Source organism: Scatophagus argus, chromosome 22 (assembly GCF_020382885.2).
Source record: "Scatophagus argus isolate fScaArg1 chromosome 22, fScaArg1.pri, whole genome shotgun sequence".
Classification (NCBI taxonomy): Eukaryota; Metazoa; Chordata; class Actinopteri; family Scatophagidae; genus Scatophagus; species Scatophagus argus.
In genome coordinates, this window is record NC_058514.1 from 12857170 (window position 1) to 12880729 (window position 23560).

The 23560-nt window shown below is 39.4% G+C and overlaps 1 protein-coding gene across 3 annotated transcripts in view; it reads left to right on the plus strand.

Moving 5' to 3' along the window:
• LOC124053480 (chemokine-like protein TAFA-2) overlaps positions 1-18390 on the plus strand; it is a 54393-nt gene extending 36003 nt beyond the window's left edge. For 2 of the 3 annotated variants that reach the window (XM_046378669.1, XM_046378667.1), the window contains exons 3-6: positions 7570-7725; positions 12847-12971; positions 13625-13681; positions 17354-18390. In XM_046378669.1, coding sequence (XP_046234625.1) covers positions 7570-7725; positions 12847-12971; positions 13625-13654 — 311 coding nt within the window. In that variant the 3' untranslated portion in view covers positions 13655-13681; positions 17354-18390. The remainder of the gene's footprint in view (positions 1-7569; positions 7726-12846; positions 12972-13624; positions 13682-17353) is intronic. The other variant, XM_046378668.1, reaches the window with a different exon arrangement.
• Positions 18391-23560: the final 5170 nt, after the last annotated feature.

The window sequence follows — 23560 nt, forward strand, 5'->3', positions numbered from 1 at the left end:
CCAATTAGATGGGAGCATGGCACTTTGATGTGCTTGGCTTTGATTGGCAGCGACCCCCACTCAAGGCCCTCATCATTCCAGCAGGAAGTGGATCAGAATAATCTCGCATGCATTCAGTTTCTCTCTGATGGCCACCACAGCCCCCTAATTTCCCCTGGGTGTTATTTCTGTTGCTGTAAACCTGTTATCATTCAAAGGATGAAATGAGCCCAGAACACAAACATAAGAAAAAAAAAGTATTTTCTATTAGTTCTCTTTTTTCTTTGAGATGAAGAGAACTAAGCACACTGTGACAAGCAGGGCAAATTTAGTTCATTTAAGCAAGCAGGCCAGTTGATTTACCAATGCACACATATGAGGTTTCACTTCTTAAAATATCCGGTTTGTGTCAGCAAAGACAGGATCATATGTGTGCCATCAAACATTCCTTTCTGCTCTGTGACAGTTTATTTTCCTGTCTGATATGTGAAGAAAGAGGGTCTGCCTGTGCTCTCTCTTGTGATACTGCAGAGAAGAGTCTGTCATTTACTACTGTGACTGTTTACAACACAAACTTAAAAAGTGTCAGTGGCCGCACTGTTTGCCTTTGTGCTTGTCCTTTATTGACCAGAAGGCAAGCACAGCAGAGAGAGGAGTCAATTAGGATTCAGTCCTGGGGATGCCTGATTTATTTTCATTAGCATCTGTTGTAATTGATCCTTTGAGTAACTTGCTTTCCTGTGCTTGTACATACTCCCTTTCAAAATTTAACTTGTTCTACATTTCTTTTCCCTTTGTTGTTTTTAGTCCTCTTGCCATTTATGCAAGACATACTAACACGATGTGTCCGTTTTTAGTGAAAATGAAAATATGAAGTTCAAGTCTACATCAAGCTAGTAATTTGTGAAATTATGAAGTGTTTTACTTAAATTACTGACATTGATTCTACTTCTACTTATGTTTACAGTAAATTTATTTAAAAAACATAGGAAAGAAGTAAGACATGAATGGCACAACAATTAAATTGACATGCAAAACAATAATCAAGTTTGAGAAATAAATTAACCAGACCGCAGCAGTGAATGTCTCAAACATCAAGAATTCAGGTTTGTAGTACAGAATAAAGTCAGTGAACACATACAGCATATCAGGATAAGAGCTGTGTTCTGGAAGCAGTATGTACAAGGGCAGACCAACACCTAAAGCTAATATTTGTTCATTCAGTTTTAGCCATCACTTTATCTTTCAGTTCTTGTCAGCTGAGAAAGAAAAAATAAACATAGCAGGAAACACAAAGTCAGAGGGCTGTGACCCTGTGCCAATTTGTGAGCCTCTATGCAGGTATATAATATTGGCACATTTATAATACGTAAAAGAAATCAGTCATGTTAAAAAAAAAAATCAACAACTGGAATGAGTCATAATGAGAAAAATGACTTCTATGATGCAGTATGTCCATGGACACAGTATCTTTAAAATTTGACCTTCAGGTTGTGCTGGTACCATGGCTGCAGCCATGAATTCCAGCGTCCACAATGGGGAAACCACTTAGCGTGAAGCAGGTTGCTAAGAGTACACAAGAGTTCTAAGCGGGAGCTTGAACCTGAGTGGAATGAAATATATTCGATAGTTCTTCCTCAGTATTTTTACACGTATAGCATGCAAGTAGTCTAGTTTCAGCTCAGAGGTGCTTTCCTTGCTGCTGTAAATGTTGCACTGACATATGACCTTGATGTCTGACTTATGCATCAAAGATTATTGCTTGCTCTGCACCTTAGACTCTCTGCACTTTGTAATAAAAATGACTTATATGATGCATAAGAAGAATCCTGCCAAGAAGAGAAAACACTGCTTGTACCCTTGAGAGAACAGTAACTAACAGTCGGAGGCGCGACAGGGTCCCCATGTTAAACATAACAATCAATCCACATGTAACAAACAGTTTGAAGGGAAAATTCTGTTCATCACTATTAACATAACAGTTCTACACCTCATTATGGAGGTTGGCACAGAGGGAATTACAGTCAGTGAGCTCATCGTCAGAGATAATTTCTCCATATGAGAGCTGGTGTTTTTGGCTAAATGCACAACGTATAAAGCAAAGCCATGATTACATTTTGATTCACAACAGCCTCATGAATGATACAAAGTACGCATCATTTACAGTTTCTTCTTTGTCTCCAGGGACCAACATATAAAAGCTCCTCAAGCAGAGTAATTTCAGCACTGCACAGGGAGAAATGGCCTGTCACTTCTCAGTGAAAGCACCTTTGATTTAAAGGATTCACTGAAAGGAGCAACGTGCTGTAAACACATCATACTGTCTGATAGTCAGCATCAAGTGTTGGACTTCACATCACGTTTGTTTGTCAGGTGATGCACATTTAATTCCAGCACATTGTGGTTTTAGAAGAGGTTGTGTGACTTTCTGAGGTCTCTGCTGGTTGCCTGGAAACCTCACAGCAATGTGTTGTTTGTATGTGTGTTTTTTTTATGGATTAAATGAATGAGATGCAACGTGTAAATCAGTGAGCTTCAGAGGTGCTAATAGATGGATTTTGTTACCTTCACACAGACAAGCTTCACATTTAAAGAGAGTTGAAGTGGCACTGATCTTCTCATTTGTCAGAGACTAAAAACGTGAAAATAACAAAATGCCAAATCAAAACGGCTCAAAATAGATACATAAATAAAAAGAACAACTTTTAGAAATGAGCATCTAATGTAAAACTTAATCTGATAATAGGTAGTAACGATTACACAGTAACTACTGATTATAGCTGTCAAAAAATGCAGTGGGGTTAAAAAAATACGGTATTTCTCTGTGAAATATAAAGTTTGAAGTGGCATCAGGTGGAAATACCAATGGAAGTCCCATTGAAATTAAAACTCACAAGAGGCTAAGGCCAAGGTCACAGCCACAAATCGCAGCATATTAAAATCAACAAACAACACACTATATACCAAAAACAAAACAGAAAAGCAGCTGTTTTTGAGTGGCACTCAAGAAAAACAAAAGTAGGACTACCCAATATGGCTGAACAGATAAAATTACACCAGTCCTGCTGTCTGAGTGGTCAGTGATGTCCAGCTCTTTTATCTGATTTTACCTGATATCACCTTTTAGCATCACAACTGCTTCTAATGTCACATTATAGGCATTTTAATGAGTGTAACCTAAAATAAGATTCAAATCTCAGACCATAGACCTGATAATAAAGTGGCAAGAGAAAGTAATTTTCCGATTATACATGTGATTGATAATGTAATAGGAAGGTGTTTCGGAAAAGAAAGGACAAAAATGAGAGCTGAGGACAGGAGTAAAATGAGATAATAGCAGGGTGGGTAGAAGAAGTGTTGGGAGGGGGATGTCTGAGGAAAATGGGAACAATAGATCCAAAATGTCTCAGTTCAATTCAGACCTTCAGTTCCTTCATGTTTTATAGTATAGCCATATATCTGTATGTGTTTATCTTCAATTGAGGGTTTTGTACAAAAATTGTTTATGGTCTGAGGCTAAAAATGCAAGAGAGAGTTAAAAGTAGAAGTTTAGAGGATGTTATGGTCTCTATATACGTTTTAGTCTAGAACTGAATAGGGTTTACAAAGCAGAACAGAAACACACAGAATCAAGCAAATAAAGTTAAAAGGCAAAAATTAAAACTGATTTCACCAAAGAGTCCAAGAATTACAAAATCCAGAGCCCAGTGGCATTGGTGTGGTGAGTGAAGCCCCTGTGGTCTGGAGGAGCAGATGGCAGTGGCTGACCACGGAGAACAATTCAGAAGAGCAAGGTAACCCAAGAAAAGACAGTGAGAGCTGGGTGCAGTGGAACAGTGGAGAGCAGGAGGTGGACCTGAGGCAAAAAGAGGCAAGGATCACTCAAGAGTTTCAACAAGATGAAACTGATTACCAGTAGCTAGCCTGAAGCATTTTTTACCACACACTGTGTGACTCAACAATCTGGCTTGTGGCTTCTTATAGCGCAGGTGAAAGTGGAGCTGATTGGAGGAGATGACTTGCAGGCGTGCAGGTGGAGAGGCGCGAAGCAAAACTTGATCACCAAACCTAGCTCTAGACATGCACAACACAGACAGGGCAGACTTTTTTGTCTCAGATCATTAATAGTAATAATGTGTCATGGTGTATTTTTCTGTACAAAAATATTGCACTTAGAAATGTAGATTGCAGAGTAAAAATCTATTTTCCAATCACTCTAATATTAAAAATCATTGGCATGGGATGCTGGCTAATGCAGTTTTACTAAAAGTTCATTTAGCCACATTGTTACATTGCAGTGCCGCATTATGCTCTGATTAGCCATGATGAGGCAATGACACGTGTTCAACCACTTTTTCTCTCGCCAAGTTGATTGATGCTTTGACTGACTGGGTGTGGGTTGTGAAAGCTCACACATCTGATGCAAAAAGTGCATCTTTGTTTTTAAAACACGGTCTATTGATGAGTGCCATCAGAACAGGAACATCAGACCTTATGACTAAAGAGAGTTTTCACCAAAGGATTACGTGAGCTTCAGCAGGCCTGTGTTGTCTACCTCCACATGTGTGATGTTGTGTGATGATGTGCATGAAAAGCACCTGACTGCTAGCTCTCTATAAAGATGTTTTTCAGTTGTCAAAACAAAGTTTGTGTGATAAATCTTCACTCTATATGTAAAAAAAAAAACAGAAAACAATGTACAGCCTGTGTGCAACATCTTGTATTGGCAAGAGTTATAATGATTTGTCTCAGTTTGATACAAAATCATAAAACAACATGAAACATAATAATCAAGAGAGATGTAACAATTGTTTTTTTTCCCCCTTTTCTTCACTTGTTATTCTCCCTGAAAGTACCTCTTTACTGTACATGATTTTCTCCCTTTTAACTGCAGGCAAAGCTAAGTAACATGCCTGAGGGCTTTTTTCCTAACTGGAGATGTTGCATTAAATTCTCTTCAAATGCAAATTCCCATTTTTCTTTTTCCTCTGAAATAAGTCAAAACAAAACGATAGTGAATGCTCCATGGAGGCTGGGACACTGTTTTCTGTTTGTCAAATATTTTTCTTGTTGTGTTAAAAACCTCAGCCAATGCAGCTTTTTTAAATCTTGAACTGCTACTGCCAATTTTATTTCAGTACTTGAAGAACAAATAAATGTTTAAAAAAAAAAACCTTTATAATACCTCAAAATGAGTTGTTAGAAAGGAATGAACTGCAATTGAGAACTGCTTAAAAGGGAAAGACGTCATATCACCGCCTTGGAAAACTGTAAATAAAACCAGAAAATAGAAATACGTCTGAAAGATTTGTTTTGTTTAAAGTAAAACCAAAACAATCTTAGAAGACTGTCATCAAGAATTGTTTGATGGCTGTTGGACATTTATTTCAGAAAAAGTTTAGGTAAAGTTAGTGTCTGGTTTAAAGGATTATCTTGGTTTTGGTCTTGATTATATAAGCACAGTGTGCAGCCAGCAGCTCTGTGTAGATGTACAGCAGTGCTTTGAGCTGAATGCTACCTGCTAATGTTTAGCCAATATCATATTTATCATGATAACCATCTAAGTTCCAGGGCAACAAAACACTTGTGAAACTGATAGATTTTCCAGGTATTAGGAGTGTTGGACAAATTGAAATTTTGACCAGACGATGGCGCTATACGAAGAAAGTCAGGGCATCAACAAAGTTATTACATTTCATCCTGAGGAGGACACAAATGTGTGAACCAAATTTTATGGCAATCACGGCAGCAAAGTCAGCCATTCGTTGGGCCACTCTGACAAATAACCTGTCAGACAAATACAAAACTATGTAATGAATGTGACCTGTTTTACAGTTAAAGAAATATGAAATACTGTTGTTTAAATAAAATCAGATTTCCAAAAAATGTTGCCCATATTTCCTGTCTGCATCTCAACTCAGCCGCGGAGAAAGAAACAATATGCAATAAGGGTTCCCCACAGCCAGAATCAAACTGGGGATGTTGATGGGATGTTTCTAAACCACCAGGCCACCAGGACACCTGTGAACCTTGCTATTTAAATTTCATGGCATCGTGCCTCTACCAAACTTTGTAGGACACAAATATACAAATCACGAGAGCAGCAGCAGAGGCAGAAGCAGCGGCCTGTCCAGGGCCCGAGGGATCCTCTCTGACACGGCGGCAGCGCAGCAGGTTTAAAGCTGGACTGTGTGTCGGACTGACTGATTCCCGAGTGAAATGCTTTTCTTTGTATCTGCTGGCAGGAGGAATCTGAGTAGGCATCCACGTAGAACTGCAAATCTAGTCAGACAAACCACAGCCTCTCAGTGTGAAGCATGTCCTTTAGAGAGATACTGGCAGCACTTCTCTCATATCTAAAGCAGCTCAGCTTGGCTTGTTGCGTGTTTGTCTTTCATATCTTTTCTTTTCATATGACTAAGCATCCTGCTACTTTTGGCTGACTGGCTGCATTATTTTTCATGTTTGAGAAGGGACATGTTGGCTACCTGCTTGTTTGCTTTTATATTCTTATGATATACTTTTATATATCTGATCATGGACACCAAGTAACCCACTGTAGAAGAAAAAGATATGGTGCAAGGAATATTGGTTTCCTACTTATTTTAATGTGTCATGCTTTCTGAGTTGTAAATACAAAAAGTAACAGGTAGAGCCCGGAGCTACTGTGACGCTCAACAGTTGCTGAACATCTTTGTCAGATTTAATATCATTCAGTCACAGCAGAGCAGCTGATTCCATCACCGTAAGTCTCAGTAGTTGCTTGTTACAACAGCTGGAAGGTGTTGCTGTCCACCAATATAAAGGCTGAAGTGAAAACGTAATTAACTGGGTATCACTGAGCCGCAACAGTACAGACAGTTAGGAGCAGTTTCGCACAGTCATTTCAGATTTACTGTTTACCGCGGCAGCAGTGAGTATCTCAGCAGAAGGACACCTCCAGAAAATGTCACATGCAATTAAAAGAGAATGGAGCGGCTCAGGCTCTAAATAATTCAGACAATGGTGCGTGATCTGGAAATTGGCTCCAAATGCTGCAGCGTTGCACTCTCCCTCCTCACATATCTGAATGTTTTTTAAGGGCTACTGCTTGTTGTAGGATATCAGTTCCAATCATTACCATCTCACACTGGAGTTATTATTTATTTACAAAGGTGCCTTTTTTTCATCAGTACACTGATCATGTTCTTAATGATGTTTCCAGTTCTAGATCCTGATTGGTACTAAATGGTCTTAAAGGGACACCCCAACAATTCTACACATGATTAGTTTACTCCACTGCTTATGAGGACAGTGGGGTCTGAAGGAAACGCTGCTTTTACAAGGGGCTCTTCACAAACACATTAAACATATGTTTACCAGTGGTGGTCAGGACTACTCAATTTGTGAAAACAGCTTTGCCAAGATAAGAAAATAACCCTAATTTTCATGTTGATGAAGGGGATACAGATCATGCAAAAGACCCAAGAGAGATCCTCTTAGGAGACCCCATCCAAGATCAGCAGTGTAAATGTATAGATTGCACCGACTTGGATCTGGATTTGGACTGAATCCTTTCTGATTATTTCATCTCTTCTGCCATCTCTCCAGCAGCGCACCATGTCCGAACAGGCACCTGCGAAGTGGTGGCGTTGCATCGCTGCTGCAACAAGAACAAAATCGAGGAGCGGTCGCAAACTGTGAAGTGCTCCTGCTTTCCCGGGCAAGTGGCCGGCACCACCAGAGCCGCCCCGTCATGTGTAGACGGTACGCGCCAGCTGAATGTTTCATAGACTACCTCCCTTTCTTTTCTTTTCTTCTTGCCAATACCCCTTTGCACAAATCTAGAGGATTAGTTTTGCTGAGACCATCAATAAGTGTTTTAGCACCCACCGACTCACTGCAGTGTAATTTCTTCCAGAGAATGGTGACACAGGCAACATATAGTAATACTAAACTAGTTTGAGATCTTTTCCAAAATGTCAGTTTTTTGTTTCTGGTAATTACATGTTGGATTACACAGTACAAATTCCTCATTAACAAGAAGTGATTTTTATGGTCGTATTATGGATACAAAGATCTTTTTATTCAGTATGAGGACGTGACTGGTGATAACTGCATGTTATAGATATATGTTATTTCAATTGTAATTTATAAATCTGAATATATATATTTTTGCTGTGGATTGTTAATTAATCTGTTGATTTTCTTGGTTAATTGTCTGGTCTAACAAAATGTCAGAAGGATTAAAATGCTCGCCACTCTCTTGGCGTAAAGGCTCTGCTAGGTACCAGAGGTGCAATAAAAACGGGTACAAAACAGATTACAAGACACATGTTTTCAGTCACACTACAAGAACACCAGCAACATTCCTGTAAAAAGCGCCAGTGCAAAGCATTTGCGTATCCCTGACACAAGATCATGGTCAAGGTTACTGTAGTCCCATTCCATGTGCAGACTACAAAGATCGGTCAACAAGGGATTCAATACAGTATGAGACAAGAAAATACAATGCAGTGCCCCATAAACAGTGGTGCTATGATAAATGGTATCATAGCTTACAAAACTACTGTTTTATAAAGATAAAAAATATTACCTTCAAAGATTGAAGTATCTCAAGACAATTGATCAAAAACATTTCTCCAACTTAATTTTTTTGTTCAGATCTCCTTTATGCAGCTGCACATGCTCAATGCTCTGAAATGTGAGCAAAGACACAGGATGTGGATACTCATGAAAATGACTTGTGACAGGATAATGAATCTCCTTTCACCTTACGGAAGTCTTTAGTGGCGACAGGAGGTCTTTCTCACAAACGCTCATTTTGTCTTTTGTACCTCTATGAAATGTCAGGACACAGTGAATAATGTCCATCAGTATCGCTCTTAGCCCAAGTTAACATTTAAATTGCTTATTTCGTTTAAAAAAAACGTTCAAAAACTTGTTTAAAAAAGATATTTTCTTCTTGCAAAATCATAGACAACTATGAAAACTAACGAATCTCAATATACTGGACATGTTTGGAATATTAGCTTAGAAAATTACTTGTGCAATAAATTCATAAGCCTGATAGGTCCTATGAATTCTAAGTGTGGTTACAATTGTAAGAAATCTCTGCCTCTACTCATTTTTAAGAAAGTACCCAAACTTTGTCTCTTTTCTCCCAAAACTGGTCACAATTTGTTATTTTCTTCAAATCTCGGCATCTGGCTTCCTAACTTCAAAACTCTACTTCAGAAATAATATAGTGCTTTCATTTTATGGTCACATCATCCTGTCTGATTCTATGACATATTAGGCTGACATCACCTTGCTTTATTTGGCTGCAAACACCCGATAATATGCCTACTGTCTGGTGAATCCGGTACCCCTGAAGGGTTTATTAATCACCTTTCAATGTGAAGCTGTCCACTGCAAAGTCAGTAACTATAAAGTCAATGAACCAGAGGGTCTCTTAGCATGCTAATGTGTCAGACCCCCGACTCGGCTGAAGCGGCTGCCTCACTTTGGTCTTAAAAGCGCGGGTTTCTGGCCAAACTCTGGACCCAATCGTGTTTGACCTATTCCTTGACATTTTAGTATTGACATTTTCTGAAAATTAGAGCTGTGAGTCAGTGGCCTCAGTTTAAAGCTCCATGGGCGATCTCAGAAAAAAAGATCAGCACTTAACCTTTTAATTATTCTTTCTTCTACAACCAGGGATTACCTTTAGCTCCACTCTGGGTGAGACAAGCCCCTCTTTATATGAAGATAAATGAAGCTCCAGACATCTTTGAAAAATGGAATAGATTTGAATGTGTAGTTCAGAAAGGTAACCAGTGAAAATAACTGCACACTGTACTGAAATAATTTTCTAAAAAAATGAAAAAAAGCAACTCAGTTGCAAAGGAACTTTTGACTGAAACCCACATCCTGCTGGTGCTGATGAGTCAAATCATTCTGACAGAAGTACCATAGAACTACATCATTCATGAAAATACTGCTGTGCATTGGCTGAGCGATTGTTTTCTATAAACGAAGCCGTGCTTTCTAACTTAGCAGAATCACTTGTGTAGGGTAACACGGTCTTGCCTCTGCACCCACAGCAACATTAAAGCCACCCACTGGACTGTAGCTGTAGTAGTACACAGATAAAGCATTCATTTTGACTTGATGTACTAGATGAATAACATATATTACCATTAGTGACACTTGAGGGACCACTACAACCTGCAGGACGATGGAGGCAAGGTTGTTGCTGTGTTTCAGGGTTATGAACATTAAAGACTTTTAGAGGAAGTCCTGTGTAATACTGCTGAAATATAAAATTATCTTAACAGATCCACAAAAGAATAGTTCAGTTATGCACTTGCCTTCTAGCTGAGCGTTAGATATATATCAGCTATATGTGTATGGTAAATATAAAGCTACCGCTGCTGGTAAGCTTATCTTATCATAAAGACTAGAAACAAGAGGAAACAGCTAGCCTTGCTCTATTCAAAGGAACAATCCACCTAGCAACATCTTTAAAGTTTAATAAGTGACGCATTATATCTTGTTTGTTTAATCCATAAAAATCTTCATGTGTAATAGAACAATCTTGTTTTACAAGGGAACTTGTTTAGGACACAAGTTGACAGCCAGACGTGGTTGCCAGGTTTGGTTTCCAATTTTGCACATTACAGAGAAATTACAACTCTGCTCTTGTGTTTGGGTTAGCTAATGCCACACTCCTGCCAGAACTATATGCCTTGGCCACACTCCAGAGACACTCAGCCATAACACTCACATTATAATCTCCAACACTGCCTCGTGATTGTAATTAATTAATTAAGTCATTGTAATTTTTTTTTTTCAAAAATACAAAACAGATTATATATCAAAGTGACAGTGCAATTGACACGTCTTACAAAACTGAGTTGATAGCCCTTAACTTTTAGAAATGTGCAAAACACATTTCCGATCATTTATGAATATGAGCCCAAGGTCAAGGTAAAGATTTGTAGGCATTTTTACAGCTAAAATAAAAAAGTAAAATTAATCAGACTAGAGGTGCAGTTTTGCAGCCAGATGTTCTCACTCTGCGCTGCCTATGTGTTTTAAAGCATCATTAGCTGTTAAGTGAAATGCATCTCATACACTTTATGTATGTTTGGTTATCAATACTCTCATTTCATTTCATGGGAAACCTTTGTGGCTTTTTAATAGCTGCTGTTACACAACCACCATCTGCTTGCAGTTGACCTGATGCATGTTTTACACCACAGTGCTGCTACAACCATGGCTGTGTGGTACAAATTGATTCCCTCATGTCATAAAGTATCCATTCTGTGCAGTTTAGTCTAGCGAGGCTCTGGTGTTGTGTGTGGATTATAATAACCGTCCTCTTCATTAGGAGGAACACTAATGCTGGTGGAGTGGGATGTGAAACATAGATAATGACCTCTGTAATATGCCAAATTTAAATGATGTCTTGTACAAGGGAGTAGCAGAAGCTTAATGCTCTCTTTTGTGGGGGAAGCTGAGGAGGTGTTCTCACTGCAACTGAACATCCCCTACTCCACTCACATGAATGGAGTCACTTTTTTTTGCAGATCCCAGCTGGAGCACAGGGATATTTATGTCAAGACTCAACACCTTGTGTGTTTGAATACTCGAAATAGATTTAGGGAGTGTTGCCAGTCAAAAAGCAAATCTTACATCACTCACCTGAGACAGCTGTCAAAGTGTGACATGACTTGATGAGATGCAGCTATAATAATTTTACTGGTATTTGAAGAGGCCTTTCAGGCACTTAACATCATGGAAAGGTACTTGAAACATAAACACACATTTTCTGGAAAAAAAAAAAAAATCACATGAATTCAATTAGTGCGAAAAGACTTGAGCATGAAGCAATCTAACTGATTTTCAAGATTCAAAGATTTTTATTGTCAATTCATGATATGTTCAAGGACATACAGGAGAATCGAAATACTGCCTCTCTCACACCTTAATACTAATGCCATGCATAACAATATAAAAATCAAACTTATAACTTACAATAATGGCAGTAAGGTCACACACAGTGAGTGTGCTGAGTCTTTATGTGCAACAGCTAAGGTAAAGGTAAAGTCCTTGTGTAAATGGGTGTGTTACAGTCCGGGGGCAGGGGGGCGGAGGGGGCGGGTAGTGGTCAGAGTTCAGCATCCTGACAGCCTGGTGGATGAAGCTCGGAGTCTCGGAGGCCCCTGAGGGCAGGAGGCTGAATAGGGAGTGTGAGGGGTGGGAGGTGTCTCCGGCAATGCTGATGGCTCTGCAGGTGAGACAGGTGTGGAAAATGTCCATGAGGGAGGGCAAAACTTTAGTCTTTTTGTGACATTATTGGTAACATTATCATCATAAGTGCTCAATAACATTAATGTTGTAAATATCATCCTGCGCTCACCGGCTGTGTCGCTAATGTTACGTCCCGAGACCCTGATAATGTTATGTTGGCTTGCCTTCTAGTAAATGTCAGAGTGTAGGCCTGCAGGTTTACGTTATCCCATTATTGCCACTTCCTGTCTAATTTTCACCAGAAAGGAAAGGATTTAGGCCATAAAAGTGTTACTTTTTTCCTTTTAAAGTGAGGTTTACCAGTTAGGAGCATGCAGTGTGTGAATACCTTTATTCTTAATTTTGATTTACAAAACAAACTATTATATTGAAATTTCTTTCAAGTCAACAAATGCACTGTATAAATAAAAGTACTGGGCCAGCTGACCTGTACACCAACAGGAACATTAATGACATTGCATTGTAAATACATACACAGTTTACAGCTGTAACAGCTTCCACTCTTCTGGAAAGGCTTTCCACAAGATTTTGGATTATTTCAAAGTGATGTTTCCGACTATTTTCTCTTTGACCTCTACATCTTTTCACCAGCCTCGATAGTGGAGCAGAAGTGGTGGTGTCAGATGCATCCGTGCCTTGACGGGGAAGAATGCAAAGTTCTTCCTGATCTGAAGGGTTGGAGCTGTGCTACAGGGAACAAGATTAAAACTACTAAGGTACGTTTCAGCATAAACCTCACATCACTTTCATGATGCCATATTCAAACCTGTTGAATCTGACCTTGCACATTTAACTCTTCAAGGTCAGCAGGCTCTGGCTTCTCTTACAGTCGTCTGCCCAGCCTTTACTTAAAAACAGCTAATGTTTGCAGTTACTGCTTGGACCCTCGGGGGGCTGTAATCAATGGGCTGCCATGTCTCCTTAGCACTTTCAGGCCACTTTGAGCACCCAAACCAGCCAATTACTCACTCCAATTACCTGCTTTTAACATTGTAACATGACGCCCTCATCCTTCACTGTGTTATGACGACCCGTAGACTTTGGTTCTGTCTCTCTCCATGTACTTAATTATTTAAACTGCCCGCACCACACCTGCCTGGAGCCGGGAGCCAGTAGCCTGGAGCCTGGGGCTATTGATTCAGGGGCTTGTCGGGACCTCAAAATGGGATATTTATATATATAATTTGTTTGTTTCTTTTAGTGGTCCAGGGTTTTGAGACAAGCTTGAATGCCTGGAAATGTCTGGAAATAGACTAAACTAATTGTCAGATTTGAATAGGACCTTGAAGTTATAAAAGGTAATATATTTATATTTTCTAATATAATTTATTTTATTTTATTGTCTTCTTTTACACGGATGATGGCAAAGATTTCTGCGGACAGAGACCAGCTTTGGTAACGTCAGATGCCTCACAGTGAAGTCCAGGTAATAAATCTTTTTTTTGATATATTTCAAGGTTTGACTTCCATATAAAAAATACATGCCCAACAGAGATCGTTCACATGACTGGTTTTTACTTCATTGTGCCAAACAAATGTCTGCATATCATTTACTGTAAAGTGTCACTTCTTATTTTCATTACAACAGAAGGCAAACGGTGTTATTCTACATTTCCCAGCAGTGTCACTACTCTAGAGATTGTGAGAAGAGCGAGGAGATGTGCATGATCCAAAAAGACAACAACAACCTGTTCAAAGCATCAGCATTACCCAACGGATTTATCCCGCGCATCTTTGAACTCAGCTAGAGAAACACGTTTCTTAAGTTTCAAATCTTTCTGCAGGCTGCTTGAAGCAGCAGGGGGGTCAGGCTTTCTTCTTCACCTCTGCTGAGCTTTTGGGAAACCACCACAACATAAACCTGGAATCCACAGCTATACCGTCCTCTATCATTCTGTGTTATAAATGTATTCATACAGAGTGGAAGCACCTTGAGAATTCAAAGCATAAACAAAGCAGCGACTGGTTACTACAAAGCCCAGGACATGGCAGGGAATGCAGTCTTTCAGTTTAGAGCAAATCTCTGGATGATGAACAGTATCTGACCTGCAAAAATATTGAGCTCCAGCATTAAAATTTGTACATTTGCAAGGCCCAAATGGCAGTGAGAGCTGATTTACATTGTGTCTTCTGGATTTGTAAACATAGAAATCCTGCAAAGTGATGTCAGTCTGTGATGCTTTTGTGCCCTGGGGATGAGAGACAGTGAAGATCTAACAGTGGCTGATGCAGCTTTCATTGCATTTTACAATGCTGTTTTTAGTTCTCTTTTAATTTTGAATTTGTCAGTCCCTGTTCACCCTGCACATACTCAAAATTGTTAATTTGGGCAGACAAGGTATTTGCAGTGTCTTAGGCTGAGGGAAACTGGATGCTTTCTTCACAGACTGGTTTGTGCTTTAATCTTGAATTCCCCTAAAAAGTTTAAGATTTTAAATGCACTACATTTTTCTGTGACTATAGTTTCCTTCAAGCGATTCTGATTCATTTTTTGTTAATGTGTTTGCAGAATGTGTTTGTCATGTTTGCAGAAACAATAAGATAAATTAATGCAGTCTGTGTATCAGCGTACATAAGCGTGCAGTAAGATGTAAGATCTCCTGCACATATTTTGAATTTCTTCCATTTTTGGATTCTCTTGCAGAGACAAATTAATACATGGGTTTGTCCTGTCCAAGAGATGTTAGATCAGTGTGTTGCAAACACTGTCTTAAAGTGGGACTCTTAGAAGAGGTCTTAAAGGTCCAGGGTGTTGGATTTAGGGGGATTTAGATGCTGTAAAATGGAGTCTATCAAGTTGCACAGCCAAATATAATATATATACAGTGTATATAAATGTAGTCAGTTTATTTCAAGGTGGTGAATTCTTCAAGTTTCAAACTCAAAAGTTTTTAGTCTCTTGTTCCATCGTGAATCAGTTAAGGTGCAAAGTTTTCTTGTGCAGCTTCACTGAGTGCTCAGTGACGACAGCCCCGGAGCCTCTGAACGCTGTGACTGATAGTGCTGTTTGCCTAGAGGGTGTGTTTGCAGCAGAGGCAGGTTTTCATGTCACAGTAGCAGGTGTGCTTGGCAAATGAATACTGAATGTTTCTCCTCCTACTTTCTTGTGTTCTCCTTGATGCTAATCTATGCACCTATCCGAACATTCAAATGAATACGGAGCCACATCTTGCCTGGGAACTTCCTGCAAGAAAAGTCGCTTTAAGTTTTGATTTGCGGCAATAATTATCCATTAGTCCTGACAGCTAAACTTTATTTGAGAGAAGATGAATCAGCACTGTCTCTGTGTGCTGTTTTTGCTGATTTTACAGGTGGATTCTCACATAAAAATCTTGCCTGGTGCAGTTTTAAATTGGCCATACTATGAAAATTCCTGTGTCGGTACTTACAACACAAAACATATTGCTGAGGAGGATACTGCGGTGTGCCAATTACACGGCTGAATTACACAAACACAAGCCCATGCACCTGCTGTGTTAAATCTTTCAGCCAATCTTACTTCAGGCACTAAATGGAAATGAATCCTTTGCCAGTTAAATTAGCACTTGTCAGCCACCAATTAAACAAACGTAACACCCACTGAAGACTTAGTTTTCCTCTCAGTATTTTTAGCATTGTTTCAGACAGTCACTCAAATACTGTTAACGATTTCCCCCTCCTCCTGAAGTGAGGCACAGGGTAGATCCATCTCTGAAGACATTTTCTCTTCTGACAAGAAGCGGCTCCACTCTTTGTCTTTTCAGCGTGGAATTATTCTCAAATTAGTACCACATTAATCACAGTGACAGCTCAGAATGTAAATGACTCTGTAAAGGGAAGAATTTATTGCAGCCTGTACAGACACCAGCAAAGTGCTGCAACAACCTAAATTTATGGAAACTCTTTACCCTGCGTGATATGATTATGCAGGTTTTCTTGTGAAGTGATGGCCTGATGGTTTTTGGATTATTTTGCTTTTCTGCATAATTGAGGATGATTTATATGACACTATGCAGTGCTGTGCTGCTACTCCGGTCTGTTCTGTGTCAAACGACCCATTTGTGCATTAATCTAACCAGCCTGTCAGAGCTGTCTGTTTCCTATCAAAAGTTCAGCATCGATAATGGAGCCTTACAAGTTCGCCGACGGCTTCCCTCAGTCCGTCAAGCCTTCGTGGCGGCTGACAGACGGTTGGAATCGATAGCGGACGTCGTTATGAAGGTTGTTATGTTCCTCGAGAGTCTTTTCCAGAATGTACTTTTGGAGGAGCAGAGGACCTGCCAGTCAGCCACTGAGCTTGATGACAGGCAATTTCATCTCAAGGAGAGTGGAGGTCTTGGAGTGTCTGATAGCATCAAACTTGGAGAGAGAAAACCTTCGTGTGGAGCTCAAACCCAACTCATTGGCATCTTATAGTCTGATTAATGCATAACACTCGATGTGATACATTGATGTGCTGATACATGAAGCCAGTTAGTCTTTAATTAGGTACTGGAATGATACTGAATCTGAAAAAATCCACAGGTGTTCCAAAGCTTGACCTTTACACTTGACTCCCATCAGAAAGAGCCACTGCACAGCGTAATGGCTTTCTCAGTCATATCAAAATCTAATTGGCATGCTGTTCATTTCATCCAACTCTTTCACATTGTACAGGCTCTAAGGGCTGCCATCAGGCATTTTGGACCTTCAGCCTTATTTTTCCTCAGAAGACAATGAGATTTCTCACAGTGACACGCATGAAAAATAAACTGCGAGGCTAAAATGAGGCTTCATTGTTGAGTGATGCATCTGATTGTGCAGTTGCTACGCCGACATCTTTGTCATGTCAATGAGTGTGGGCGGGACTCTTATGTCTTCTTGCTCGGATTTTGTCTTGATAAAGCCGAGTTTTAATTACTGTAGGTCATGCTCTCTTCTTTTCCCGTTCAGCCTTTCAGTCTCTGCTTATGTCAAGTGTTCACTACCACTGTGTTCCACTGAGTCTGTTTTGTGTTATTCAGAACACTAAATTATATTCAGTGTGGCTTGTGATGTAACTTTCTAAGCTGGCATTTTAATGTTGCCACTGCTTTGATGACTCCAATTTCATTTTAACACTTTTTTTTTTCTGTCACAGGTGAGCCAGCAGTTCTGGTTGGATCATCAAAGGAGAAGAGAGTAATGCAAAAGGACCTTTCTGTAAATAGAGACCTTCATTTCTTTTGGACTGCAGTTAATCTTTGGAAATCTTTGAATGCTTCTTCTTGAACTCTATGGACATGAAAAAGAGGCGTAGATCCTATTGAACGTACTGATCATTCAGCACTTCTTTTTGAACGACTCCATATGATTAACCTTGCTGGACAACAGGATTTATTCTCTGACATCGTACTGCTTGTAGTGGAAGACAATGGTGAACTTTATGCCTGTATGTTTATTTCTAGAGTATTTATGTCATTTACAGGGGATTTTGCATCATGAGCTGACCAGGGCTGAACAGCAGGTCAGTTTGTTGTAAGCCTTGCAAATATTCGATACAATGTGGTTTTGTTTTATCAGTCAGTTGTGGCTTTCTTCTCTAACAAAGTGTAGTCTCAAAGGATCAGATGCAGATGAAAATATGGGGCTGAGCAGTAGATATTCAGGGTGATTTTCAAAGAAATACACAACCACATTTGTCAATGTATCATTCTCACTGTGTGCCATAACACAGAAGGGGAAGGCAAACCTCAGTCTGAACTTTAGCATAAAATCCCACATTGTTATCTCTATATTATATGTTCATTTCAACCCACATACTGATCAGAATTTAACAGCTGAACCACACCAGGGCTGTAAATGGTATAAACCTATCAAACTGCCACCTGTTACCAGACAGAAAGTTGGATCCGGTTGTGGTTTATTTTTCCTCTGGAAATCACTCTGCCATTTCCTGCTATGTCTGCCAGATTTTTGCTTTTGTATTACAGTTCTGGTGTTTGGATTCTAGACAAAAGCAGTGTAAATTAAACACACAGCATCTGGTCACCAGCTGGGGGATGACAACAAAGTTCCCAAAACTGTTTTCAACTAGTTACTCAAGTATGATTTGCTGATCACCTTTCAGTAGGTATCGCTGACACTTCCTTTGTCTGTGTAAGTGATGACATCAGTAATAAACTAATGGTTGTGTAACTAATGTCTTGTGTCTTATGTATCTGTATGCTAACATCCCTGTCTGTTGGTTAGTCCACCACCACTCCAGACATGTAATGACTTTGGTGATCTCTCTAGATTTTCCTCTTGTGCCACCATGAAGTTAACACTGGCAGCTTTGAATTAAATGTTTCAGTTATCGGATGCTTTGCCATGAAATTTGCTATGACATTACTTTGGTGTTCTCTTAACTTTTCATCTATAGCCAACATAAGGTCACATTTTTTTATTTGCCCGATACTTTCGTTTACGACCACATACCAAGCATAAATCACATATCACCCACAGCTGTTCTACTTCATTTAGTGCTAAAGTACCAAAAATTACATGTTAACAAGTTAAATCTAAATTTTGGACATGGAAAACATGCTTACAATGATTCAATTTTAGCATTTAGCTCAAAAGTAGCACTTGCTGTGTTGGGGTTTAATTGGGGTTTGGGTTACCAGTTCAGAATATTCATTTTTAATTTTTTTCTCTTGCTGAGAGTTCAAATGAAAAAGTACAATAACTAAGTAAAATTCAGTAAGTTACCAGACATATCCATCTAAATATTATTTAATACAATAGCATGAATTCTGTTTCCATGAAGCTTATCATAGTTAGGACACTGTGTCAGAGGTGTTGATTCAGCTGTTAACTGTGGAGGTTTTATGCAGTGATGGTGTTGACCAGACTGATTTGGACAAAAAGGTGTATCAAATGATGTTTTGGAACACAATTCACCACCACCATGGACTATGAAATGATATGAAAACCTGTATGAAACAGCTGCATTGGATCACATTTGACTGCGTGTGTCAAACAGACTGGCAGGTCACTATATTAGTCTCAGGGCCACCTACAATATTCAGGTTCGTTCAGTCATTTCGCAGGGTTACTGTTTGTGTGGTTTCTGTTATCCATCTTATAAAACTTATATTACTCATAAAGATAAGGTAAGCCAGTTAGTGAATGGGAATGCCACTGTGTAGGATTGACGGTCAATAAATTTCAGCCCCCGACAGCTGCAGAAAGTGTTTTAACCCATCTGTTGACTGAATGCGAGTTCTATCTATAACATGAAGGGTACTTTATAAACTTGTCACCTCAGAGAAAAAGCTGAAGTTATTAAACCTGCAGCCAAAAGTTGGTTCTCATGACTCCTGTTATCACAGTGGGTGAAATCACACAGCGTAGAAAAGTGAAGCATTTTGATGTAAATCAGCAGGCAAAATAGTCCGTTTATTTTGAATTGCACAACCCTGTGACAGATTTATGCCCGGTTTGTAGCTTCTTGCTGTTTGAAATGATCATCTTTTTTTTTTTTATCTCACCCTGTCTTCCACAAGAAGAGTACCATCTGTTGTCATCATGTTGATCGATTCCAAATCCAATCTTTTTTCTTTGAAAAATGAAACAATCCTGTGAATAATGAAATTTTTGTTTGTCCTTTGAGAGGAACTGGTACCTCTCACTCCTCCTGAAAGTGTTGCAAATTTACAAGTTGATTGCTTATCACAGAAACACACACACACACACACACACACACGCCTTACTATTACTATTTTGTTTCTTAAAGTTTCTACCTAGATCTCAAACAACAGCAGATTGTTTTACCTCCAGCAGATACCAGACAGATAAGGTTGGATTTTAAACTTAAAGCTGTTCAAAATTTTACACCCCAAAAACAACTGCATAATGTGAAAGGGGTTATTTGTAGTGATGAACCCACACAGAATTATCACCTGACTCTGCATGCTCCCCTCAGCTCTTCAGAGGCTTTTAGCATCTTTCACCTCATTGTTTTGATATGAGTCATCTGCAAGTCATGTTCCTAACACTCAAGGCTTGACATTAGCACCCGTCCACCTGCCAAATGTGGGTACGTGGATTCACGTCAGTTGAGCCTTGTGATATATTCACTCTTCCCAGCCAGGGTGAGAATACATACATACATACAGTATATAAAAGTGGATTAATTCAAACTCACAGTCATTGAGAGGTAACAGTTACTGTCCTTGAGAGAATGTTGCTGTGTCGCTTAAGCCTTGAGCCAAATATTTTCTCCAAGTGGTGGAGACAAAAAACCCAGCTAAAAGTAGAGTGTAAATTGGACTTAGTAACAAGACACTTGCTCTGTCATGGCCCAGTGTTTACATCGTGAATGTGTTCGTAAACAGTTGCCTTGCATCTTGCTAACGCATTCACTCTATCAACTTTATCAGTTGATATTTTGTATTGTATATTGTCAGATGGTACAACCCCTAAGTGGAAAAAAAAGACATTATTATTGCAAGTTTAATTATAATGCAAAGCACAGAGGGGAGAGATGTGAGGCCAAGGCCCCGGGAACTGTGCTGTGAAGAAACAGTGGATCCACAGGGTTTTGCAACTTCCACGTTCATGTAATGTACACTACACTGGCCCAAACAGATTTTTCCACACACAGTCAAAGCAAAAGGAGCAGCTGTCAAACATTCAAATTGTTTAAAGCATCACAAACACCCCAGAACACTTCTTTGAATGTCAGGATTTGATCCATTCAGTCCAGTAACATCAGTAACACGTCTTGAAGAGCCATATCATTAAAATAACTGTAGACCATTAATAAATACACTGCACTTTCGCCGTCTTACTATTACTCCTATAATTAATATTTCATTATCTTACATTATCTTATCTTCTTACATTATTATTCATATTCACTCATCGCTGATATTTATGGTTGCTTTGCAGGGGACAGCTGAGAGTAACACCGATCGATGTAACAAGTAACTGTGTGACTGGAAAAACATTGACTGCTCAAACAACCTGCTGCTGTTATGAAATCCTATACAGCTCCAGTCCTCCCTTAAATTAATACATGGTTCATTACACTATTTCACCTTCAAATTTGCAACTATTCCCCGTAATACTGTTGTCTAGATGTAAGCTTCTTAAATGTTTTTCTCAGCCGAGGACACCAGTGAGAGATTAGCTTTGCTTGCTCTGGGAAACAGGCTTATTAAAAAATTCCACATCCTCATCATAAAGGGACTCACCAGCAACAAGCCTCAATTTGGATCTCAACCCACAGTTACTGTTGAGGCTTTTCCATGTTTTGTTTTTTTTTTTTTTTTTGCGTTGCTGACATCTCTCAATGCGTAGATGCTTCTCTTTTGGGAAATCACAAGAAAAAAAACGAGTGAAGCAATAGTGTAATCAGGAGGATATTCAGATGTGGAGGCTTGACACACTGAGAGAAATGGGGATTTGAAGAAGGGATATTGCTTGTGTTACTTCAGGTTTTTAAATGGACCTTGGTTTTACATACCCTATGCTTGCTGTAGATGCTGTTGCCTCTCTGTGCCTGTCAAATATACACTGAATGACTCTGTTTCCCAGCCTGCCATCCTTTCCCAAACAGCAAATCTGTGAAATGTGTTGCACAGAGAACAGAAGACAAGTGCTGCCTAAAGCGTCGTTCTCATGTTTCACGAGAAGCGAGCACTTCCTTCAAACATCAAGCTTCATTCTTCTTTACCGAAGGCATCCTTTGGCAAAACGACAAACATTCTCCAAGAATCAAAAGGCCGTGACACTGTTGGCCTTGGCGTGTCAAAGCAGTTTGACATTTCCAGGGTCAGCGGTTGGTATCTGAGCCATTTCAGAGGAGTTTGAGAGTCTGGGGGCGGGGGAGCTGTAAAACAGTGAAAACCCTCGCTTTCAATGCTTTGATTTCTTTCCAGGGATTCAAATGAAGTAAAGGGAGACATTTCTCTTTTTTTCTTGTTGCTGCAGTCATTACAAGAGCACATCAAAGGGATCTCCTCCTCTCACCATATGCTGTATAGTTTCATAATCTAATGAGGGTTTTGTAATTACACAGTCCACCAGGGGAATGGAGCTCATTGATTCTCTGGGAAAAGAAATTTCATTACACAGACTCACTGTAAACTGTAGATGCTATCAACAGCGCTGTACTTTAATTTCATTTATTCATTTTGCATGACAAAAGGACTTGTCAGAATTACATGTCGGAGAGAGAATCACAGATGTGAATGTAAATCACTCTGATATGGAGTCAAAACTAAAAGTTTAATCCAGGCTGGAAGAGAGATGAGAAAAGTGGAGAATGTCACTTGCAAAGATGCCAACACACAGGATATTTTTCATCTGATCATGTAATTTGTTTTCCCTGTGCAATGCACTATTCTGTATGACATTTCAATATATCCGTGATATGCAACTAATGAATGCTGCCTTTTCATGGATGCACCTCGCATTCAGCAACAGGAAATCCTCTGATGCATTCATCAAACCATCAAATGACAAATGAGACACTCTCTGCAGTAGAATTATTTATATGTTTCTGAGGGTATAATAAAGGCTATAGCAGTGTTAGAAGTGTTGATTCACAGTAGTTCTCACTGCTGTGTGTTGAAATCCATTTAAGTCAAGCCTGGGAACTCCAGTTTGAAACTTTGCTTTGTCTCACCTCTGAAAGCTATATCTTCTCAGTCATGACCAGAATGCAAAAAGCAGCAGCTTATGGAAACTTATGTATGAAGTATTTATTTTATTCTTTTTCTTTATTTTTTCTATCAATAAAAGTAAACTACAATTACTGCCTTGCAGTAATACACAACTGACATGTCTGTCCATGCCAACGTGATGACACAGTGTAATTGTACAGGCCTGGCAGGTCACCAGGCCAAACAAACCAGTGCCAGGCCAAAAAAAAAAAAGAAAAACAATCCAGAAAAACAAAAAAAAAAATGGCCAAATGTCCACAGTCAAATGTCCATTTATTCCTCTACTGTGAAATTTTGTTTTGAACATACAAGCTTGTTTCTTCATCCTCCAATTTCCACTCATTCTCTGCTATGTGCTTCTGCTGTCAGAGAGCCCAGAGGTTGATGTACATTCTATAATAATAAGGTTCATGCTGCGCAGCAACTCAGTGCTCTGCGTGTTTCATGATGTTGAACTCTCGAGTCAAGTATATTTATTGTTCCAATGTAATGCTGGTAAAACAGTTTGTTATTTTACTGTTAGAGCAATATAAGCTTCCCAAACAACCGTCACCAGGCAGTCAACCAAGGTGGAAACACCGGATGCTGCATAAATACCACACCACGTTTAAGGACATATAGCGTGTGCGCATTTCACGCATTTAAACTTTTCA